The sequence below is a fragment of the Mizuhopecten yessoensis genome, unplaced genomic scaffold, assembly GCF_002113885.1.
Source record: "Mizuhopecten yessoensis strain PY_sf001 unplaced genomic scaffold, ASM211388v2 scaffold716297, whole genome shotgun sequence".
In the NCBI taxonomy this organism is placed as follows: Eukaryota; Metazoa; Mollusca; class Bivalvia; order Pectinida; family Pectinidae; genus Mizuhopecten; species Mizuhopecten yessoensis.
Window position 1 is genome coordinate 369020 of NW_018480046.1, and position 22010 is coordinate 391029.

General features: G+C 35.3%; 1 protein-coding gene across 2 annotated transcripts; it reads left to right on the forward strand.

The window, feature by feature from the left end:
• On the forward strand, positions 1-20540 carry LOC110442769. 2 transcript variants are annotated; one of them, XM_021486533.1, is made up of 5 exons: positions 1-306; positions 11483-11533; positions 12659-12724; positions 14699-14783; positions 16391-20540. In XM_021486533.1, exons 2-5 carry the CDS (start codon positions 11512-11514, stop codon positions 16593-16595), a joined length of 378 nt encoding a protein of 125 aa, XP_021342208.1. In that variant the 5' UTR covers positions 1-306; positions 11483-11511; the 3' UTR covers positions 16596-20540. The 2 variants fall into 2 exon arrangements, with proteins under 2 accessions (XP_021342208.1, XP_021342207.1); XM_021486532.1 differs by lacking the exon at positions 1-306 and adding an exon at positions 11052-11319.
• Positions 20541-22010: the final 1470 nt, after the last annotated feature.

Genomic DNA, 22010 nt, shown 5'->3' on the forward strand with positions numbered 1-22010 from the left:
CACGTTGTAGCGTGCACAGCCATGCACAGCCAGTATGAAGTTGACTAATGACAAAGCCAATCATATATACAACACACACATATATGTAAATGTGGACGGAGACATAGTGTATTGATCGGTATCCCGTATGTCGAGGTGTCTCTCCATCACTCCCCAGCACAGCCTCTGAAACACGAGTTTGGTAACGTTAACGCATTCTGACCCAGTATGACCAGTCGATCATCAACTGGACCAGGGAAGCTGGAGGCACTCCCAAGGATACACTCCAGTCGTGCCTGAGGGAGGGGCCTTTGTGATCACGCTCCTGTAAGTAGTGATTTATAGGGGTGGGGCTGTTTCCACGTAGTACACATTGGTGTTGTTTTGTCATTATGTGATTAACCTATTTACACTACCATAGAATATTCATACAGTCACATTAATATTTGTATAAACAACATACACACAGTATGATAATACAAACCAAAATATATTTATTGTATTTCTATATGATTGAAACCGGACATGTGAACTAATATGTAAGGATAGACATGTGAACTAATATGTAAGGGTAGACATGTGAACTAGTATGTAAGGGTAGACATGTGAACTAATATGTAAGGGTAGACATGTGAACTAATATGTAAGGGTAGACATGTGAACTAATATGTAAGGGTAGACATGTGAACTAATATGTAAGGGTAGACATGTGAACTAATATGTAAGGGTAGACATGTGAACTAATATGTAAGGGTAGACATGTGAACTAATATGTAAGGGTAGACATGTGAACTAATATGTAAGGGTAGACATGTGAACTAATATGTAAGGGTAGACATGTGAACTAATATGTAAGGGTAGACATGTGAACTAATATGTAAGGGTAGACATGTGAACTAATATGTAAGGGTAGACATGTGAACTAATATGTAAGGGTAGACATGTGAACTAATATGTAAGGGTAGACATGTGAACTAATATGTAAGGGTAGACATGTGAACTAATATGTAAGGGTAGACATGTGAACTAATATGTAAGGGTAGACATGTGAACTAATATGTAAGGGTAGACATGTGAACTAATATGTAAGGGTAGACATGTGAACTAATATGTAAGGGTAGACATGTGAACTAATATGTAAGGGTAGACATGTGAACTAATATGTAAGGGTAGACATGTGAACTAATATGTAAGGGTAGACATGTGAACTAATATGTAAGGGTAGACATGTGAACTAATATGTAAGGGTAGACATGTGAACTAATATGTAAGGGTAGACATGTGAACTAATATGTAAGGGTAGACATGTGAACTAATATGTAAGGGTAGACATGTGAACTAATATGTAAGGGTAGACATGTGAACTAATATGTAAGGGTAGACATGTGAACTAATATGTAAGGGTAGACATGTGAACTAATATGTAAGGGTAGACATGTGAACTAATATGTAAGGGTAGACATGTGAACTAATATGTAAGGGTAGACATGTGAACTAATATGTAAGGGTAGACATGTGAACTAATATGTAAGGGTAGACATGTGAACTAATATGTAAGGGTAGACATGTGAACTAATATGTAAGGGTAGACATGTGAACTAATATGTAAGGGTAGACATGTGAACTAATATGTAAGGGTAGACATGTGAACTAATATGTAAGGGTAGACATGTGAACTAATATGTAAGGGTAGACATGTGAACTAATATGTAAGGGTAGACATGTGAACTAATATGTAAGGGTAGACATGTGAACTAATATGTAAGGGTAGACATGTGAACTAATATGTAAGGGTAGACATGTGAACTAATATGTAAGGGTAGACATGTGAACTAATATGTAAGGGTAGACATGTGAACTAATATGTAAGGGTAGACATGTGAACTAATATGTAAGGGTAGACATGTGAACTAATATGTAAGGGTAGACATGTGAACTAATATGTAAGGGTAGACATGTGAACTAATATGTAAGGGTAGACATGTGAACTAATATGTAAGGGTAGACATGTGAACTAATATGTAAGGGTAGACATGTGAACTAATATGTAAGGGTAGACATGTGAACTAATATGTAAGGGTAGACATGTGAACTAATATGTAAGGGTAGACATGTGAACTAATATGTAAGGGTAGACATGTGAACTAATATGTAAGGGTAGACATGTGAACTAATATGTAAGGGTAGACATGTGAACTAATATGTAAGGGTAGACATGTGAACTAATATGTAAGGGTAGACATGTGAACTAATATGTAAGGGTAGACATGTGAACTAATATGTAAGGGTAGACATGTGAACTAATATGTAAGGGTAGACATGTGAACTAATATGTAAGGGTAGACATGTGAACTAATATGTAAGGGTAGACATGTGAACTAATATGTAAGGGTAGACATGTGAACTAATATGTAAGGGTAGACATGTGAACTAATATGTAAGGGTAGACATGTGAACTAATATGTAAGGGTAGACATGTGAACTAATATGTAAGGGTAGACATGTGAACTAATATGTAAGGGTAGACATGTGAACTAATATGTAAGGGTAGACATGTGAACTAATATGTAAGGGTAGACATGTGAACTAATATGTAAGGGTAGACATGTGAACTAATATGTAAGGGTAGACATGTGAACTAATATGTAAGGGTAGACATGTGAACTAATATGTAAGGGTAGACATGTGAACTAATATGTAAGGGTAGACATGTGAACTAATATGTAAGGGTAGACATGTGAACTAATATGTAAGGGTAGACATGTGAACTAATATGTAAGGGTAGACATGTGAACTAATATGTAAGGGTAGACATGTGAACTAATATGTAAGGGTAGACATGTGAACTAATATGTAAGGGTAGACATGTGAACTAATATGTAAGGGTAGACATGTGAACTAATATGTAAGGGTAGACATGTGAACTAATATGTAAGGGTAGACATGTGAACTAATATGTAAGGGTAGACATGTGAACTAATATGTAAGGGTAGACATGTGAACTAATATGTAAGGGTAGACATGTGAACTAATATGTAAGGGTAGACATGTGAACTAATATGTAAGGGTAGACATGTGAACTAATATGTAAGGGTAGACATGTGAACTAATATGTAAGGGTAGACATGTGAACTAATATGTAAGGGTAGACATGTGAACTAATATGTAAGGGTAGACATGTGAACTAATATGTAAGGGTAGACATGTGAACTAATATGTAAGGGTAGACATGTGAACTAATATGTAAGGGTAGACATGTGAACTAATATGTAAGGGTAGACATGTGAACTAATATGTAAGGGTAGACATGTGAACTAATATGTAAGGGTAGACATGTGAACTAATATGTAAGGGTAGACATGTGAACTAATATGTAAGGGTAGACATGTGAACTAATATGTAAGGGTAGACATGTGAACTAATATGTAAGGGTAGACATGTGAACTAATATGTAAGGGTAGACATGTGAACTAATATGTAAGGGTAGACATGTGAACTAATATGTAAGGGTAGACATGTGAACTAATATGTAAGGGTAGACATGTGAACTAATATGTAAGGGTAGACATGTGAACTAATATGTAAGGGTAGACATGTGAACTAATATGTAAGGGTAGACATGTGAACTAATATGTAAGGGTAGACATGTGAACTAATATGTAAGGGTAGACATGTGAACTAATATGTAAGGGTAGACATGTGAACTAATATGTAAGGGTAGACATGTGAACTAATATGTAAGGGTAGACATGTGAACTAATATGTAAGGGTAGACATGTGAACTAATATGTAAGGGTAGACATGTGAACTAATATGTAAGGGTAGACATGTGAACTAATATGTAAGGGTAGACATGTGAACTAATATGTAAGGGTAGACATGTGAACTAATATGTAAGGGTAGACATGTGAACTAATATGTAAGGGTAGACATGTGAACTAATATGTAAGGGTAGACATGTGAACTAATATGTAAGGGTAGACATGTGAACTAATATGTAAGGGTAGACATGTGAACTAATATGTAAGGGTAGACATGTGAACTAATATGTAAGGGTAGACATGTGAACTAATATGTAAGGGTAGACATGTGAACTAATATGTAAGGGTAGACATGTGAACTAATATGTAAGGGTAGACATGTGAACTAATATGTAAGGGTAGACATGTGAACTAATATGTAAGGGTAGACATGTGAACTAATATGTAAGGGTAGACATGTGAACTAATATGTAAGGGTAGACATGTGAACTAATATGTAAGGGTAGACATGTGAACTAATATGTAAGGGTAGACATGTGAACTAATATGTAAGGGTAGACATGTGAACTAATATGTAAGGGTAGACATGTGAACTAATATGTAAGGGTAGACATGTGAACTAATATGTAAGGGTAGACATGTGAACTAATATGTAAGGGTAGACATGTGAACTAATATGTAAGGGTAGACATGTGAACTAATATGTAAGGGTAGACATGTGAACTAATATGTAAGGGTAGACATGTGAACTAATATGTAAGGGTAGACATGTGAACTAATATGTAAGGGTAGACATGTGAACTAATATGTAAGGGTAGACATGTGAACTAATATGTAAGGGTAGACATGTGAACTAATATGTAAGGGTAGACATGTGAACTAATATGTAAGGGTAGACATGTGAACTAATATGTAAGGGTAGACATGTGAACTAATATGTAAGGGTAGACATGTGAACTAATATGTAAGGGTAGACATGTGAACTAATATGTAAGGGTAGACATGTGAACTAATATGTAAGGGTAGACATGTGAACTAATATGTAAGGGTAGACATGTGAACTAATATGTAAGGGTAGACATGTGAACTAATATGTAAGGGTAGACATGTGAACTAATATGTAAGGGTAGACATGTGAACTAATATGTAAGGGTAGACATGTGAACTAATATGTAAGGGTAGACATGTGAACTAATATGTAAGGGTAGACATGTGAACTAATATGTAAGGGTAGACATGTGAACTAATATGTAAGGGTAGACATGTGAACTAATATGTAAGGGTAGACATGTGAACTAATATGTAAGGGTAGACATGTGAACTAATATGTAAGGGTAGACATGTGAACTAATATGTAAGGGTAGACATGTGAACTAATATGTAAGGGTAGACATGTGAACTAATATGTAAGGGTAGACATGTGAACTAATATGTAAGGGTAGACATGTGAACTAATATGTAAGGGTAGACATGTGAACTAATATGTAAGGGTAGACATGTGAACTAATATGTAAGGGTAGACATGTGAACTAATATGTAAGGGTAGACATGTGAACTAATATGTAAGGGTAGACATGTGAACTAATATGTAAGGGTAGACATGTGAACTAATATGTAAGGGTAGACATGTGAACTAATATGTAAGGGTAGACATGTGAACTAATATGTAAGGGTAGACATGTGAACTAATATGTAAGGGTAGACATGTGAACTAATATGTAAGGGTAGACATGTGAACTAATATGTAAGGGTAGACATGTGAACTAATATGTAAGGGTAGACATGTGAACTAATATGTAAGGGTAGACATGTGAACTAATATGTAAGGGTAGACATGTGAACTAATATGTAAGGGTAGACATGTGAACTAATATGTAAGGGTAGACATGTGAACTAATATGTAAGGGTAGACATGTGAACTAATATGTAAGGGTAGACATGTGAACTAATATGTAAGGGTAGACATGTGAACTAATATGTAAGGGTAGACATGTGAACTAATATGTAAGGGTAGACATGTGAACTAATATGTAAGGGTAGACATGTGAACTAATATGTAAGGGTAGACATGTGAACTAATATGTAAGGGTAGACATGTGAACTAATATGTAAGGGTAGACATGTGAACTAATATGTAAGGGTAGACATGTGAACTAATATGTAAGGGTAGACATGTGAACTAATATGTAAGGGTAGACATGTGAACTAATATGTAAGGGTAGACATGTGAACTAATATGTAAGGGTAGACATGTGAACTAATATGTAAGGGTAGACATGTGAACTAATATGTAAGGGTAGACATGTGAACTAATATGTAAGGGTAGACATGTGAACTAATATGTAAGGGTAGACATGTGAACTAATATGTAAGGGTAGACATGTGAACTAATATGTAAGGGTAGACATGTGAACTAATATGTAAGGGTAGACATGTGAACTAATATGTAAGGGTAGACATGTGAACTAATATGTAAGGGTAGACATGTGAACTAATATGTAAGGGTAGACATGTGAACTAATATGTAAGGGTAGACATGTGAACTAATATGTAAGGGTAGACATGTGAACTAATATGTAAGGGTAGACATGTGAACTAATATGTAAGGGTAGACATGTGAACTAATATGTAAGGGTAGACATGTGAACTAATATGTAAGGGTAGACATGTGAACTAATATGTAAGGGTAGACATGTGAACTAATATGTAAGGGTAGACATGTGAACTAATATGTAAGGGTAGACATGTGAACTAATATGTAAGGGTAGACATGTGAACTAATATGTAAGGGTAGACATGTGAACTAATATGTAAGGGTAGACATGTGAACTAATATGTAAGGGTAGACATGTGAACTAATATGTAAGGGTAGACATGTGAACTAATATGTAAGGGTAGACATGTGAACTAATATGTAAGGGTAGACATGTGAACTAATATGTAAGGGTAGACATGTGAACTAATATGTAAGGGTAGACATGTGAACTAATATGTAAGGGTAGACATGTGAACTAATATGTAAGGGTAGACATGTGAACTAATATGTAAGGGTAGACATGTGAACTAATATGTAAGGGTAGACATGTGAACTAATATGTAAGGGTAGACATGTGAACTAATATGTAAGGGTAGACATGTGAACTAATATGTAAGGGTAGACATGTGAACTAATATGTAAGGGTAGACATGTGAACTAATATGTAAGGGTAGACATGTGAACTAATATGTAAGGGTAGACATGTGAACTAATATGTAAGGGTAGACATGTGAACTAATATGTAAGGGTAGACATGTGAACTAATATGTAAGGGTAGACATGTGAACTAATATGTAAGGGTAGACATGTGAACTAATATGTAAGGGTAGACATGTGAACTAATATGTAAGGGTAGACATGTGAACTAATATGTAAGGGTAGACATGTGAACTAATATGTAAGGGTAGACATGTGAACTAATATGTAAGGGTAGACATGTGAACTAATATGTAAGGGTAGACATGTGAACTAATATGTAAGGGTAGACATGTGAACTAATATGTAAGGGTAGACATGTGAACTAATATGTAAGGGTAGACATGTGAACTAATATGTAAGGGTAGACATGTGAACTAATATGTAAGGGTAGACATGTGAACTAATATGTAAGGGTAGACATGTGAACTAATATGTAAGGGTAGACATGTGAACTAATATGTAAGGGTAGACATGTGAACTAATATGTAAGGGTAGACATGTGAACTAATATGTAAGGGTAGACATGTGAACTAATATGTAAGGGTAGACATGTGAACTAATATGTAAGGGTAGACATGTGAACTAATATGTAAGGGTAGACATGTGAACTAATATGTAAGGGTAGACATGTGAACTAATATGTAAGGGTAGACATGTGAACTAATATGTAAGGGTAGACATGTGAACTAATATGTAAGGGTAGACATGTGAACTAATATGTAAGGGTAGACATGTGAACTAATATGTAAGGGTAGACATGTGAACTAATATGTAAGGGTAGACATGTGAACTAATATGTAAGGGTAGACATGTGAACTAATATGTAAGGGTAGACATGTGAACTAATATGTAAGGGTAGACATGTGAACTAATATGTAAGGGTAGACATGTGAACTAATATGTAAGGGTAGACATGTGAACTAATATGTAAGGGTAGACATGTGAACTAATATGTAAGGGTAGACATGTGAACTAATATGTAAGGGTAGACATGTGAACTAATATGTAAGGGTAGACATGTGAACTAATATGTAAGGGTAGACATGTGAACTAATATGTAAGGGTAGACATGTGAACTAATATGTAAGGGTAGACATGTGAACTAATATGTAAGGGTAGACATGTGAACTAATATGTAAGGGTAGACATGTGAACTAATATGTAAGGGTAGACATGTGAACTAATATGTAAGGGTAGACATGTGAACTAATATGTAAGGGTAGACATGTGAACTAATATGTAAGGGTAGACATGTGAACTAATATGTAAGGGTAGACATGTGAACTAATATGTAAGGGTAGACATGTGAACTAATATGTAAGGGTAGACATGTGAACTAATATGTAAGGGTAGACATGTGAACTAATATGTAAGGGTAGACATGTGAACTAATATGTAAGGGTAGACATGTGAACTAATATGTAAGGGTAGACATGTGAACTAATATGTAAGGGTAGACATGTGAACTAATATGTAAGGGTAGACATGTGAACTAATATGTAAGGGTAGACATGTGAACTAATATGTAAGGGTAGACATGTGAACTAATATGTAAGGGTAGACATGTGAACTAATATGTCAGGGTAGACATGTGAACTAATATGAAAGGGTAGATATGTGAACTAATATGAAAGGGTAGACATGTGAACTAATATGTAAGGGTAGACATGTGAAATAATATGTAAGGGTAGACATGTGAACTAATATGTCAGGGTAGACATGTGAACTAATATGAAAGGGTAGATATGTGAACTAATATGAAAGGGTAGACATGTGAACTAATATGTAAGGGTAGACATGTGAAATAATATGTAAGGGTACACATGTGAAATTATATGTAAGAGTAAACATGTGAACTAATATGTAACGGTAGACATGTGAAATAATATGTCAGGGTAGACATGTGAACTAATATGTTAGGGTAGACATGTGAACTAATATGTAAGGGAAGACATGTGAACTAATAGGTAAGGGTAGACATGTGAACTAATGTGTAAGGGTAAACATGTGAACTAATATGTTAGGGTAGACATGTGAACTAATATGTAAGGGAAGACTTGTGAACTAATAGGTAAGGGTAGACATGTGCAATCTTAATGTTTGCTTTTTATGTTTAGATTTAATTTCTACAAATCAAAAGTTAAATGTATAGAATATATTGTCAAACAGGTCTTCGTTTTCATATACCTTTGTATTATCGGCTTTTCTTTTCTTTTCTATTGCTAACACTTATGGGTCACAAGGTAGATCTTGTCGTGTTAATTAATAAGTTAGGTAACTGAGATTTTCAACAGGGGATATTTCAATCGACGCTGGAGCAGTGTTACAGTTACCGTCAAGATTTGGTTAACAAGATGCGGGTGTTGATGTATGCCATAATCAAAAGGCATGTTCACTCTTTCTAAAGTCGTACGTGACTAGCATACTCTCCTGGGTTTGACTTTAGATGAGATACATGAGGGTACAACATGTGTTGGAGGAAACGCTTACCCTTCCGGAACAAATGGAGGAAACGCTTACCCTTCCGGAACAAATGGTTTCTCTTTGGTTATTGTTTAGGTTCCTAATGTTTTTCGTTTAATTTTTGACATACCAAAGTATCTGAAGTAGCACAATGCCTTTGCCAAATAACGTTAGAAAGAAATTCATAAGTTATATTTACATCTATGTATTAATTGATGCCACTGTCTGATTTTAGACAGATTTAAGGTACTAGGCAATGTTTTGTTGATGGACACTATCACAATAACTGAAAAAAATCATCGTCTTGTGGTGTAGACTGCATATAACATAGTTATCGACAAGCAAATGTTCTTGTAACAAAAGTCAAAAACAAACAAACCAAAACGCAACTACGACCAACATAATCCTACTCAAAATTCCCATTTGAAATGTCCATCCACGAGAAAGAGTGATTTTGTTGTTTCATATCTGATGTCTGTCAGGTCTTTAATCAAACCCACCACAAATAAGTCATCCGTCCCGTTTGGTAGTTTGCAAACAGAGGTCAATGATGCGATTTTGCCTTGATCAAGGTGGATCCTAACAAAATATATATTGTGGTCACTACAAAGGAAGCAACACAATATCGTCTGGTTGTATTGAGTGCTGCTCCATGACAGCCACTCTCTCCGTTACATATGTATACCTCCATGTGGCTACTGATGAATTCTAGTGATTATAGATCTCGTGTCAGCCAAGTTTCTGTTCCAACTACGATATCATGAACTTCAAGCAGGGTATCTAATTATTAATGTCTAAACATAGTTATTGGTAACCGAGGGCTCGGAACTACACCCAGAGTTCAAAGTTCAACATAGGCTATAATGTCTCTTTAGTAACAAATCCAGGTGTAAGAAAGATAATTCATGTAATTAAAGCTTCCACAACCAAAGTCCTTGATACGATAACAATTATGTAAACAAGACCATTATACAGAGTTAACTCCCTTGTATAACTAATATGACCAGAGGCTTAGTAATTAATAGTATAAGGGTAGAGTTCGAATGAAGGACACTGTGGCCCATCAGGGTGTAAAAGCTAAGATCCTGACATACCCCTTTCACATAAGGAGCGGGACCCAAAGGCGGGAAATTGGTTATTTTTTTCAAAACCTGATAATTAAAACTGTTCAAATCAAAGAGCTTTCGGGGATAGAAATGTTCTATGACCCTTCATCAAAGTAAATGCTCGCCCTCCCCCAGAGAGGGGGTCTGATATATTTCACATGGAAATAATGCTTTCGTGTTTCTTTGTTCTGTTGAAGTTGGGCCTACTTTACTAATCTTAAAAGAAAAAAATAACAAAATACCATTATATCTCATCGTTATAAGATAAGTTTGATTTTGTTTAAGTGGTTTTTTTTTATATATATTTGATCAAAATGGGTAATGATCTTTATTGCTATAATTTGAAAACATTATCATTTTCACTTCTCATCTCCACAACAAAAATGACTGAGTACGATTCCGGTGACCGTTAATGCCTTTACCTGTTCTTCTTATTATTATTAACATTAGATTACACAATGACTTGCACTAGAACTAATATAATGCCACAGGGGTCTGTTACGTTGTTATAATGGCCGTATGATTAACATACATTGTATGCATACTAGCTATATGCTGTAAACATTATATAATTGTGTCTGGCCTCTGTGGTGGATATGATCGAGTTTCTGTTTACAACTTCCCCCCAGGTTTGGTATACCTGTGCTATATGTTTACTCTACACTTACAATCGCTTGAACCGACATTTCTCCCGGTATATGTGCACAGCACACACATATACATGGCCTAGACTCACCTGAACTCAACACTTACCTGGGGATGTGAACGTTGGACTGTGAGTATATGCAGATAACAAACTCCAATCAAATCTAACTTTAAAATGACATCATTCGTATACTAATAACACCATGTATATTCCACGTTGACAAAAGATTTACTAGCCATTGTTCACGAGCATCTTTGTTCACTGTGTAAAATGGCTTTACATTATCTTACAGATTTGCTGGGAGGGGGAGGACATTCATCCATGAACGCCAGTACGTTAACAGGTAGGTAACTGTTTACAGAAACAGCTGAGTTGGTGTCTATGTAGATAGGTGTGTGTAAGACACGGAAGATGTATTAGAGGTTAACCTGCATGTCTATTATTATAAGTTTACTTATAAATTTTGTAAACAAACGACGTATGTATATATTTCTACACAACTAGGTCACAGCCAGGAACCATTCACGTTCTCCTACATACCACTAACATGTGACCGGTGGCTACAGTCAGGCCATAAAGTATTCAGAAGTATTCATATTTAGCCCTGAGGTTTAACTGATCTTCTTACGTATATCATAACTCTTATTTATAAGTTATAAACATTCTGTATATTATGCTTTAAATTCCATCGTGTATACATTGTGTGAATAACAAATCATGAAGTTCAGTAACGATCCTCTATAATATATTGACGTAACGCAGCGCCGCCAGCTTTCACATATAAACGACTGTATTAGTGTGAATTAGCCTCTTCTCTATCTTAGTCAACGAAAACAAGATCGTGAAAATATCAAATTCAAACAAACAACACACATTACTGAGTACTGTTTTAGTATTGCTTCATAAACCATGACATTAAACCGAGAAGGCTTGATATCAACTCCGCAGCTAAGCAGTAAGCTGACAACGCATTGTAAGACATCAGCATTATAATGATTTATAATCCAATACATTTAAGCTTAATTCTCTATTAAACTGGACGTAATACAGGGCCCTATGAAATCTCATGTGAAGTTGACAATGCTCCATGAACATTGATCTTTAAAGTGACAATACTTTATTACGCACATGTTAGCACTGAAAGTACCATATAAAGTCTGATGTGAAACTGACAATGCACTCAATCAAGACGATAAACTGACAATGCTCTGTAAAATATGGAGTTTTGCTGAAGCTGACTCTACATTCTTTGCTACAAAACTGGCCCAGTCTTTAAAATATCTGTAATTTTAATAAGCATTTAGCTCAGATATTTGGAAAATCTATTCTTCAATCAAATCAATTTTTGTTTCATTGTGTTTAGATGATAACTCCAAGATTGAAAGCTTTAATCTTAGACCCTCAGCATTGATCGATAAACAGTGTGGAATTTTATATCACATACATGTTTTTTATATTTGTCTTTCAGTACCTATTTCTACGACCCCTCGACCTATGATGGGAGACGAAAACCAAGAAGTCCCTACCGAAGCAGGTACTTGTATTATTAGGATCGCCTCGCTTGTTTATGTAACACGGGATATAGTGGTCAATGCTCTTAATATATATAGGTTACAATCACAACTGCAAACGTCTTTATTTACAAAGAAAGGCAAGGCATTACAACACATTTTGAAAAATAAACATAGAAGTAAATTTTTGTTATTATTGAAGTATTGATTGTAGCATTAGATATAATATTACTTCTTATTGCTTTCACCATCAAAACGATAGGGCCAGACTTATGGGTTTTGATCAGTATATATAAGTCACGAAATCAATTTATCTTAAACCCATGGGATCGCTTTATATATGTTGTATTATACAACTTGCTAAACCATTCCACGTGGGTAATTTCTGGAATATAACACAAATATCTATCTGTGAATGGAAGAGCACTTTACTTCTGTAGCATTACGTTGAACCTTACCGAGTCAGCGGTGAGAGCTCTTCAATTCATAACTGTCAACCGCTATTAAATTCAGATCAGATCGCAGTTAAAGTTTATTAAAACATCGAAAGGATGCATATTATAGACGATGAACGATGTACAGATGTTATTGGCTCCGACAACTCATCAATATACTAATATGCCCTGTGTTGAAAGTCAACAGCACGCGTGTACGTGGTGCTGCTAGCTTGTATGTGTTGGAGGGTGTAGGATTGTGATATTTAATTAAAAAGATTTAATACCGCACCCGGAATAAAAAAAATTAAAGGAAAGAACAATTTCTTTTCCACTTTATTCGGATTATGTTCTTAAATCATCCATCATTGACAATAACACGCGCGCTTTGCATTCTAACTCTTGATTAGGTAACTAAACAGAAACTCACTTGATAAAGCTGAGCAATGATTGGTCTGTCACATGCTAAGATTACCCCCTAAACTAGTAGCTAAACGGAGAGTACTTCTCGTCACCAATGATAGAAATTTATGTACCGGTGGTCGGAGGAGAATCGATACCGACCAGGCTGACGGAAACGGTTGGATTTTATCCGACTTTTACAACGGAAATGAATCTGATTTTAACACGAGAGGCTTTGTGTTAAAGGTATTTATGTACAGTGCTTGGCTATCTCCATGCAACCAACGAATGTAAACTTTAATATACAAACCAGAGGATTTTCGGCACATGGGAAAGGTAGATAACTACGATTACCGCAGCTCATTTAACAATGAGTGCACAAGAAAGGTACAACCTCTCTAAATATTAAATATTTTGCGTAAAACACACAGATATGAGATACTTAAGAAGACACATTGCCGTAATGCAAAAAGGTCATGTTATTTTTAACACTATGAAATCAACACAATCATTATAAATATCTGTTTGCGCTTCAATAACAACATTTAAAAAAAATAGATCAGTTGAATAAAATGAGGTTTGTTTAGTGTTAGGAAGCTGTCATGTTTCATGTGTGTTCGAATCCTGGGCTCTGTTTTGATACATTATGTTTTCGTCGCTAATACAAGATGATAACGGTGGGAAGATTATAGCTTAGATTTGCGAATAGAGTGATAGAAATATATGTCAAGTACAGTGAGATAAGGGCACATTATTCTAAGCGACATAAAAGGACTGTGTTTTAGAGATTCGTGTCAATGCAGTTATAAAAATACGCTCATATTAAACATGATATAAAATTGGACATTGGTTCATAAAACTGGTATCCTAAGATCAGAAACAGAGTTCAAACGTACTGTCAAAAGAGACATGCAATAAAGATATATACAATGGCACCATAACAAATATGTTTTTAACAAAAACCACTGGTTTACCTGTTACCTTAGCCAAGGCTTACCAAGTGAAACCAAGGCAAAACAAGTGAACCCAAGGCTTACCAAGTGAAACCAAGACATACCAAATAAAACTTAGTCTTACCAAGTGAAACTAAGGCTTACCAAGTGAAACCCGGTGTGGTTGACGTTTAACAAGTGTTATGACTGCATTCTCTCTCTCCTTCAGGTGCAATCGCCGGGGCTGTGTTCGGCATTGTTGTCTGTCTCGTCATACTTGGTGTAGCAGCTTTCATGTACCGCAGACATAAAAGGTAAGTAGTGCAAGTCTTCTTACGCCTATTCTTTAATTCTTGGAATGTATTGTAGTTTATATATATATATATATATATGTGTGTGCGTGTGTGTGTGTGTGTGTGTTGAAGCAAAATTCAGAGCATACGTTCAGATAAATCAGACAGGGGAAATGCCAGAAAGCGATATGGAATCTGTGGTGTGTGATTTACACTCCATGCGTAATGGAAGGGAATCATAGCCATAATAATGTTGGATCAGTTTGTTATTTCTAGTTTGAAATCTAACGCCCTGTACATTTCCTTCGTTGTTGCACTAGTTTACGAGTCTTTGTCTTGTGCTTTATACTCACGTCGGCAACCAATAGTGTATGTTTATTTCCCATTGAGAATGGGTTATAGTATATAACCTAGCTCACCATATTACTCTCCTGTGTGTAAAGTGTAGAAAAATACAATTTTAAATTGAATTTATATATTTCTGTTGGGTGTTAATCCTATAGGGCGTCATAGGGTGTTTTGGAGTGTCTTGTGTGGTCACATGGCTGTTACTTTGTTACGACAGCGATTCATAAGTTGGAAGTTGATCATCCTCGACATCCAGGGGTTACGCTCACTTTAGCTCTGTGTAGAGAGCGAAAGTGAACGTAACCCCTGGCTATCTAGGATGGAAGTTGATATAGTCTCTCTTTTCTTGTTTTCACCCTTAATTTTGAATTGTTTGTTTGTCATATCGATGGTCCATTCCGGATGCCCACTGGTTTTGTTGCTTCATGGGTGTGTTTTCTCTTGCTGTTTGTCCTGCTGTTCTATGACAAATGTATCACATATGTTGAGCAAGTACGTACTATGCCCAACTCCTGGGTCTAAGTGTTGTGGGATTTGAGGTTCAGATAGCAATTCAATCAATGAAATAGTTTAGTATAGTGGCACATGTTAATGCATTCATAAAAAGATACATTTCACAAATCCAAGTAAAACCATATTAACACCCAGCCATTACTGACACGGGAGACACTTAAAACAATATTGATTTCTTCCTAACATCTGACTTTGATACCGTTTATGGAATACACGTTATTGATATATGCGTAGTCCAATCCTTGATACATAGAGAATAATACATGCCTTTTTCCATATCACACCCAGTATTAACCCGAGACTGCAATATCAGCCCAAGGGCTGAAGGCCCGAGGGCTGATATTGGTCGAGGGTTGATACTGGTTATATGCGTAGTCCAATCCTTGATACACGTGATTATGACTACTTCTTGTCACTACTGTGACCTCTGTTAATGTCTATACATTGTAGACTCTCGCACGTATTTCAGTACAGCTAGGTTTCTTCCGGACTGGTTTGAGGGTAAAATAGCCCACTGTTAACACCATGTCTTTCATTTATCTTACAGTCGCTTTTTGGTCATTTTTTTCTGATGAAGATCAACGCATACATATCGTACTTAAGTCATCAGTATATCATTCAGAAACCTAGCCGTACAGTTAAGTACATGAGGAAAAAGTAGGAGTTAAATTTTACTTAGCTTTAGACATAGTGTTGTATTGTTAAGAAAAACGTTAGGAGCTAAATTGTACCTAGCCATTAAATGTTATAATGTGAAATTGTTCCAGAGAGAGGGAAGAACTGAGGAGAGCCAAGCGTTCTCAAATGTCGTCTATGTTAAACGCTGGGGTGTATATGGACACGACGACCACAGACAGTCTAGTCCCCAGCCATATTGTGACAGGACCACACCCAAACCCCCGAAACAGTGCCTACAAATCTCTCAACACGCAACCGGATATGTATGACCAAGACTCAGACGAGGAAATATGAGGCACTTCACCATGAATGATGGGATACTATTACAAGCCCGTCACACTGGATGTGTGTAAACTGTTGAACACATGTACACATTCAACTTAATGAATGGCACAACATGTGATCATGTGGAAATAAAAGCGATCACTGGCAAAGCATTATTTAAATGTGATCACGTGGGTTATTAAGCCAGTATGCAATTGTGTAACCCTACAGGCTCGCCTGGATAACGTCTTAACATTTGATCATGAGCAAGCTAATGCTAGCAACAAAATGGTGATAATAAGAACGTTTGATGACGTACAATAAATTATGAAAGAGAACGTGTAAAGTGATAACCAGAAAACAACTGATCTCGGGTGGTGATCTGTTGGTTTGTCATTACTTACATGGCGGTATGACGTAGGTAATCTTGTACAAGATAATCATAATACTGGTATTAGTTCATGGTTGTATCTGTTCATTACACAAAACGGACACACTATGAATGCGTGCATTTACCTGATAGATGATGGTTATGTTGATTGTCGCTATTGGACTGGTGAATACTCAAGATAAACAGAGGTGTCTTAATTTTATGTATGGTTTGCTCTTCACATGTCCATCTCATATCTACAAAATATATTTTACAAACAAATTTCTAGCACCTTGTTTATCATTTTTCATTTTAATACGATGACGCAAATTGTGTTTTTGAAATAATGTAGAAAAAAAGTATGCTTGATTCCATTGTCTGATACTGTTCAACTGTAAAACTGTGACTTGAATAGTAATGCTTCCAATTAGTAATTAATTATTCGTTACATAATGCGCTGGTTTTGTTCTTTGTACTAAGTCAGCTATTTTCTGCTATTTTTCTAAATTCCCCATGTGGAATTGATAAGTTATTGCTGAAAAAATTGGTTACAGTTACAAATATCTTTTCTTCGATGTTTTGTTGCTTCAACTTTCAAATACTTATGGATGTCATCTTATAAATTGTACGTCATCATTGCGATAGTGCCAAAAACCACATACAATATGTATACATTGTTACGTTACAATTGGCAGATAGGCATTTTGCATTCATTACAGATTGATACAAGATCGTGTCACTGTTACGGAATACAACAGTATAAAATGTATCGTTACATTCGTCTAACTTTGAAATGTTCCAAAACACATAAAGAATAACTGACATTGTATTGCTAATATAAAATGTGTTCTTTTTAATCGGTTTTAATTATAGATGATCATTTTGCTATACTATCATTTATGGAAAATACTTCAACTCATTCACCCCTTAAAATTCACAATAAACTATTCAAAGCTTTGAATTGGAAGGGTTTAAATGTGTCGTCATGGGTGAATGATTGAAAATAAATCATTATATGTTGTAGCCAAGATTAAAAGGAATTACCTTAGAAGGAGGGAACGATATGTTGTGTGATCGTTGTGTTGTAAATTCTTCGATTTGTGATGTTTTATATGGCGTGTAAATTTAATATTTGAATTTATTTGCTAATAAATAATACAGATGACATTAACAATCGTTCAATATTCACCAGTATTAATCGCTATGTATTTATAAAAGTTTGCGTTTTCTATTGACACAAATATTATTAGAACGATTATATTGAGAATGATCATGCAGTTAAAAGCTTGATAACTTAGCAATTTTAAATCTTCTACAGTGCCTTAAACCATGCCAAATTTATATACTGTAAACCCAGATACTTAGATAACATCCGATCGCCAAATCAAAACAATCTGTAATATGTTTCAATATAGAATATCTGTTCATCTACCTTTGTTTATTTCGTGAATCCATTTTTTCGCGATGAAAGGTCGTTTAGAGAATTCTCTGATAATAGGTCTCCCGGAAAATAAGTGTTCTATTGTAAAACCTAATATTTTCTTAATGTCATTCTACCAAACTAAAATGATGAATGTGTTTTTTTCATTTATTCGTAAAATTTTGAAAATTGTTTTATTTATTTGTGAACATTCCATTTAGTTGAACTTATCCTGACAATATGAACATAAAACGACAGAAAATATCATGTGCTTGAGTACGATATTGTGTATGTCTTGTGAAATGACCTATGGCAATATGAATTTGTGGGAATAACTTACATTGTTTATTGATTTAAAACGTGTTTTACCAGTTTAGGTGATCATTTTATTATAATATCAATGATGGAAAATAAATTAATATGTTTTGTTATTATTTTATCTGTTGAAGCCTGTTGAAGGTGTACATCAAACCGATTTTGCTTTATTATACCTGTGAATTGGAACACTTAAGGAAGAAAGTTGTGATTTGTTTACCTTCAGTACCACTGAACTCTTAATGGACAAAATGGTTAGATGGTGCAGTAAAGTGTTTATTTCTGGGTCTACAAATAGAGGCTTCCTTTCTTTGTGTTCCTAGTTATTGGTTTAGTCAGAATATGGTTTTATATTTACAGTAATTCATTAGTTGGAATAGAAAACAACGGAATCCCAGCATGTCAAAAATCGTTGTATGGATACACTTCAACCTTTTCTGATAAATGATTTTTATTGTTTTATTGACCATGAAGATGCAAGAAAAAGTAATCTCTAAGTTTAATTCTTTGATATTTTTCCTCTTACATCATAGATATTCATCAGTGTGGGGGAAAATAAAAAATAAATTCTCACAATTAGTTTGATGTTTCAGTCATATTGGATAAAATGACTGTTAGACTAAAACTATAAGTTAACGAAGTTTTTAACATACCATATTTGATTGTCTATAGAAAGAAAATAATCCGTAGGTAATGACGGGTTATATCATGTTGTTATCATGGATTATACTGATATCGCATTATCCTGTTTATGAAGCTTGTATCTGACGGGGTACGATATTTATCACGTCAACATGTGATATATATGAACCAATAGTATGGCTAGTCTTGGCAGAGGGCTGATAATGACATGTATCAAACATTCTTTATTTATAAAAACTTAACGTCTTATCATTTTACAATTATTAATGTATTAACAGTATTATTTATTGTGATAAGTAAACAATACAGTTGTGAAGGATGTCCTTGTGTGAGACACAAACAGATCGAGTAGTTATACTGTATATAACTCGTGTTTGTGATTGACTGTTGGTTTACAATGATTACATCAGTCGGTAAACCACTCGGGGAGGTTTTCTAACTGATAATGGTATTTTGGTCACAAGTGGAATTTACGTAAAATATTTTAATAAAAAAGTTCTTCATTTCTGAATTTGTACAGCTCATTGGATGTTACACATTAAACAACTTATTTCCTTAGCAATAACGCAATTTCCGATTTATGATTGGTTCTGATAAAATGTTTGTTTTTTAATTCCAACATTAATATCTGGTTGATTTATGTTATTATATCGACATATTGACGAAACGCTTTAGTCACCAAAAACAATCTAGTGGATAATTTCAACATAAGCTGATTTAAAAATTCTACTTACAAATTGTATGAAAAATACACTAAAATGTTATGATTTGAGTGACTGAAATGTTCGTCTGTTTGGCAAAGGCCATTGGTGACGCAGTAGTATTAGCAAGGCAAAAAATTCTGCGAGCAAGTTGTTAAAAAAAGAAATTGGTAAATTGTCTTTAAATCCCTAAAATGTTCATCTGGGTTTAATACAAAACTTAACAAATTCATGAGATGCAATCAATTTCAACTGAATTAGATAGAATATGCTCTTCATTCATTTCATTGCATTGCAAGACTGGTTTAAATAAAGGTGTAAGTTATACCGTAGACAATAATCGTTATGTTATCATTCCTAACGTTAAGATATATATGTCAATCATCCGACGGGTCTTCCGACAGATTATTGTGATCGCGTTCGTGTTTGATATCGTCCTAAAGTTAGGTATATTTATTGAGTCCGTGTTGTTTATATTTGTGTATTATGCCTAATAAAACATGGAAATAAAAGTAATGCTAACCATCTTTCTGTGTTTAATATGTAATGTTCAGCTTACTGGCAGGAAGTGGATGGAAGCTAGAGATGTCCTGTTTTACACGATTGTAAACCACCTAGTGGCCATACCTCTCCATGACTACATCAATAAACCACATATAGTGGCCATACTTCTCCATGACTACATCAATAAACCACATATAGTGGCCATACCTCTCCATGACTACATCAATAAACCAAATAGTGGCCATACCTCTCCATGACTACATCAATAAACCACCTAGTGGCCATCCCTCTCCACGACTACATCAATAAACCACATAGTGGCCATACCTCTCCATGACTACATCAATAAACCACCTAGTGGCCATACCTCTCCACGACTACATCAATAAACCACATAGTGGCCATACCTCTCCATGACTACATCAAGTTTGTTGATGCCAGAACCAGAGGATCCTCAGCCAACAACATCTGGCAAATCGCATCTAGAACGAACATGTAAATAATAATTCCTACCCAGAGCTAGATTTGCTCCAGCCCGTCTGTGGAGGGATTCCTGTCGGCATTACAGCCCACGGTTCTGACCGGAGTTCAACATTAGTTTCATTACCTGCTGTTTTAACCTTTTAATTATAAATTCCGGATTTTTAAGCTAGTGGCTCTATATGCACCGGAGAATCTACACTCCGTGTAGGAGTAGTCTCCGTACAGGAAGAAGTGCCTGTGAGTTTAATGTAGAGTGTTCTCCCTAACAACTGTAGACATTAACTCTTCAAAAGACCTCTTCTTGTGATCCATGAGGTACTCATATTTGGACGGTACCTTGCTGGTGTGAAGGGCTAAATAAGTTACCCATTTTTCTACTTCACATGAGTCATATTATCTTCAAAAACGCTTTAAAAAAACATTTAGTTTTTATTAGCTGTATTCTCTAGCCAAAAATATTTGGCTCGTAATGCAAGGTCAAGTCAGAAACCTTGGCGACTCTTTAGTGCAATGAGTCACGTGCACCGTAACATCGAGTCCGAAATGCATGGTCGCTTGATCATGAGGTGCCTTACACGTCTCAAACATTTCCTATACCGGTCAATTTTGTCTGAAATTCGTAACTGTAAATTATCACTAACAAAAGGCCCAAGGGCATTAGCGGTCACCTGCGTTATATTATAGGTACTGGTAGCTTTATTTTATTGTTTTGATGTGATGTGAAATCAGCATGCAAACTAAGTGAAATACAATACTTGTCATGTCATCAAAGGATAAGAATTTGAAAATATCGGTAACTGTTACCTTTGGGGCCCAGCCCTAGTCCCTGTGATTTGGGCAGGAATCCCAATTTTACAAAGTAATACTCTCATTCACCGAAGATGATTCTGACTAAGTTTGAGTAATTTTCTGCTGAAAATGGATAAAATATACCCCAAAGTGTTATTTCCCTATATAAACTTTAGTAAACATTACCCCCTCCCCAAGGGAGAATGAAAAGCTGGGGGGGG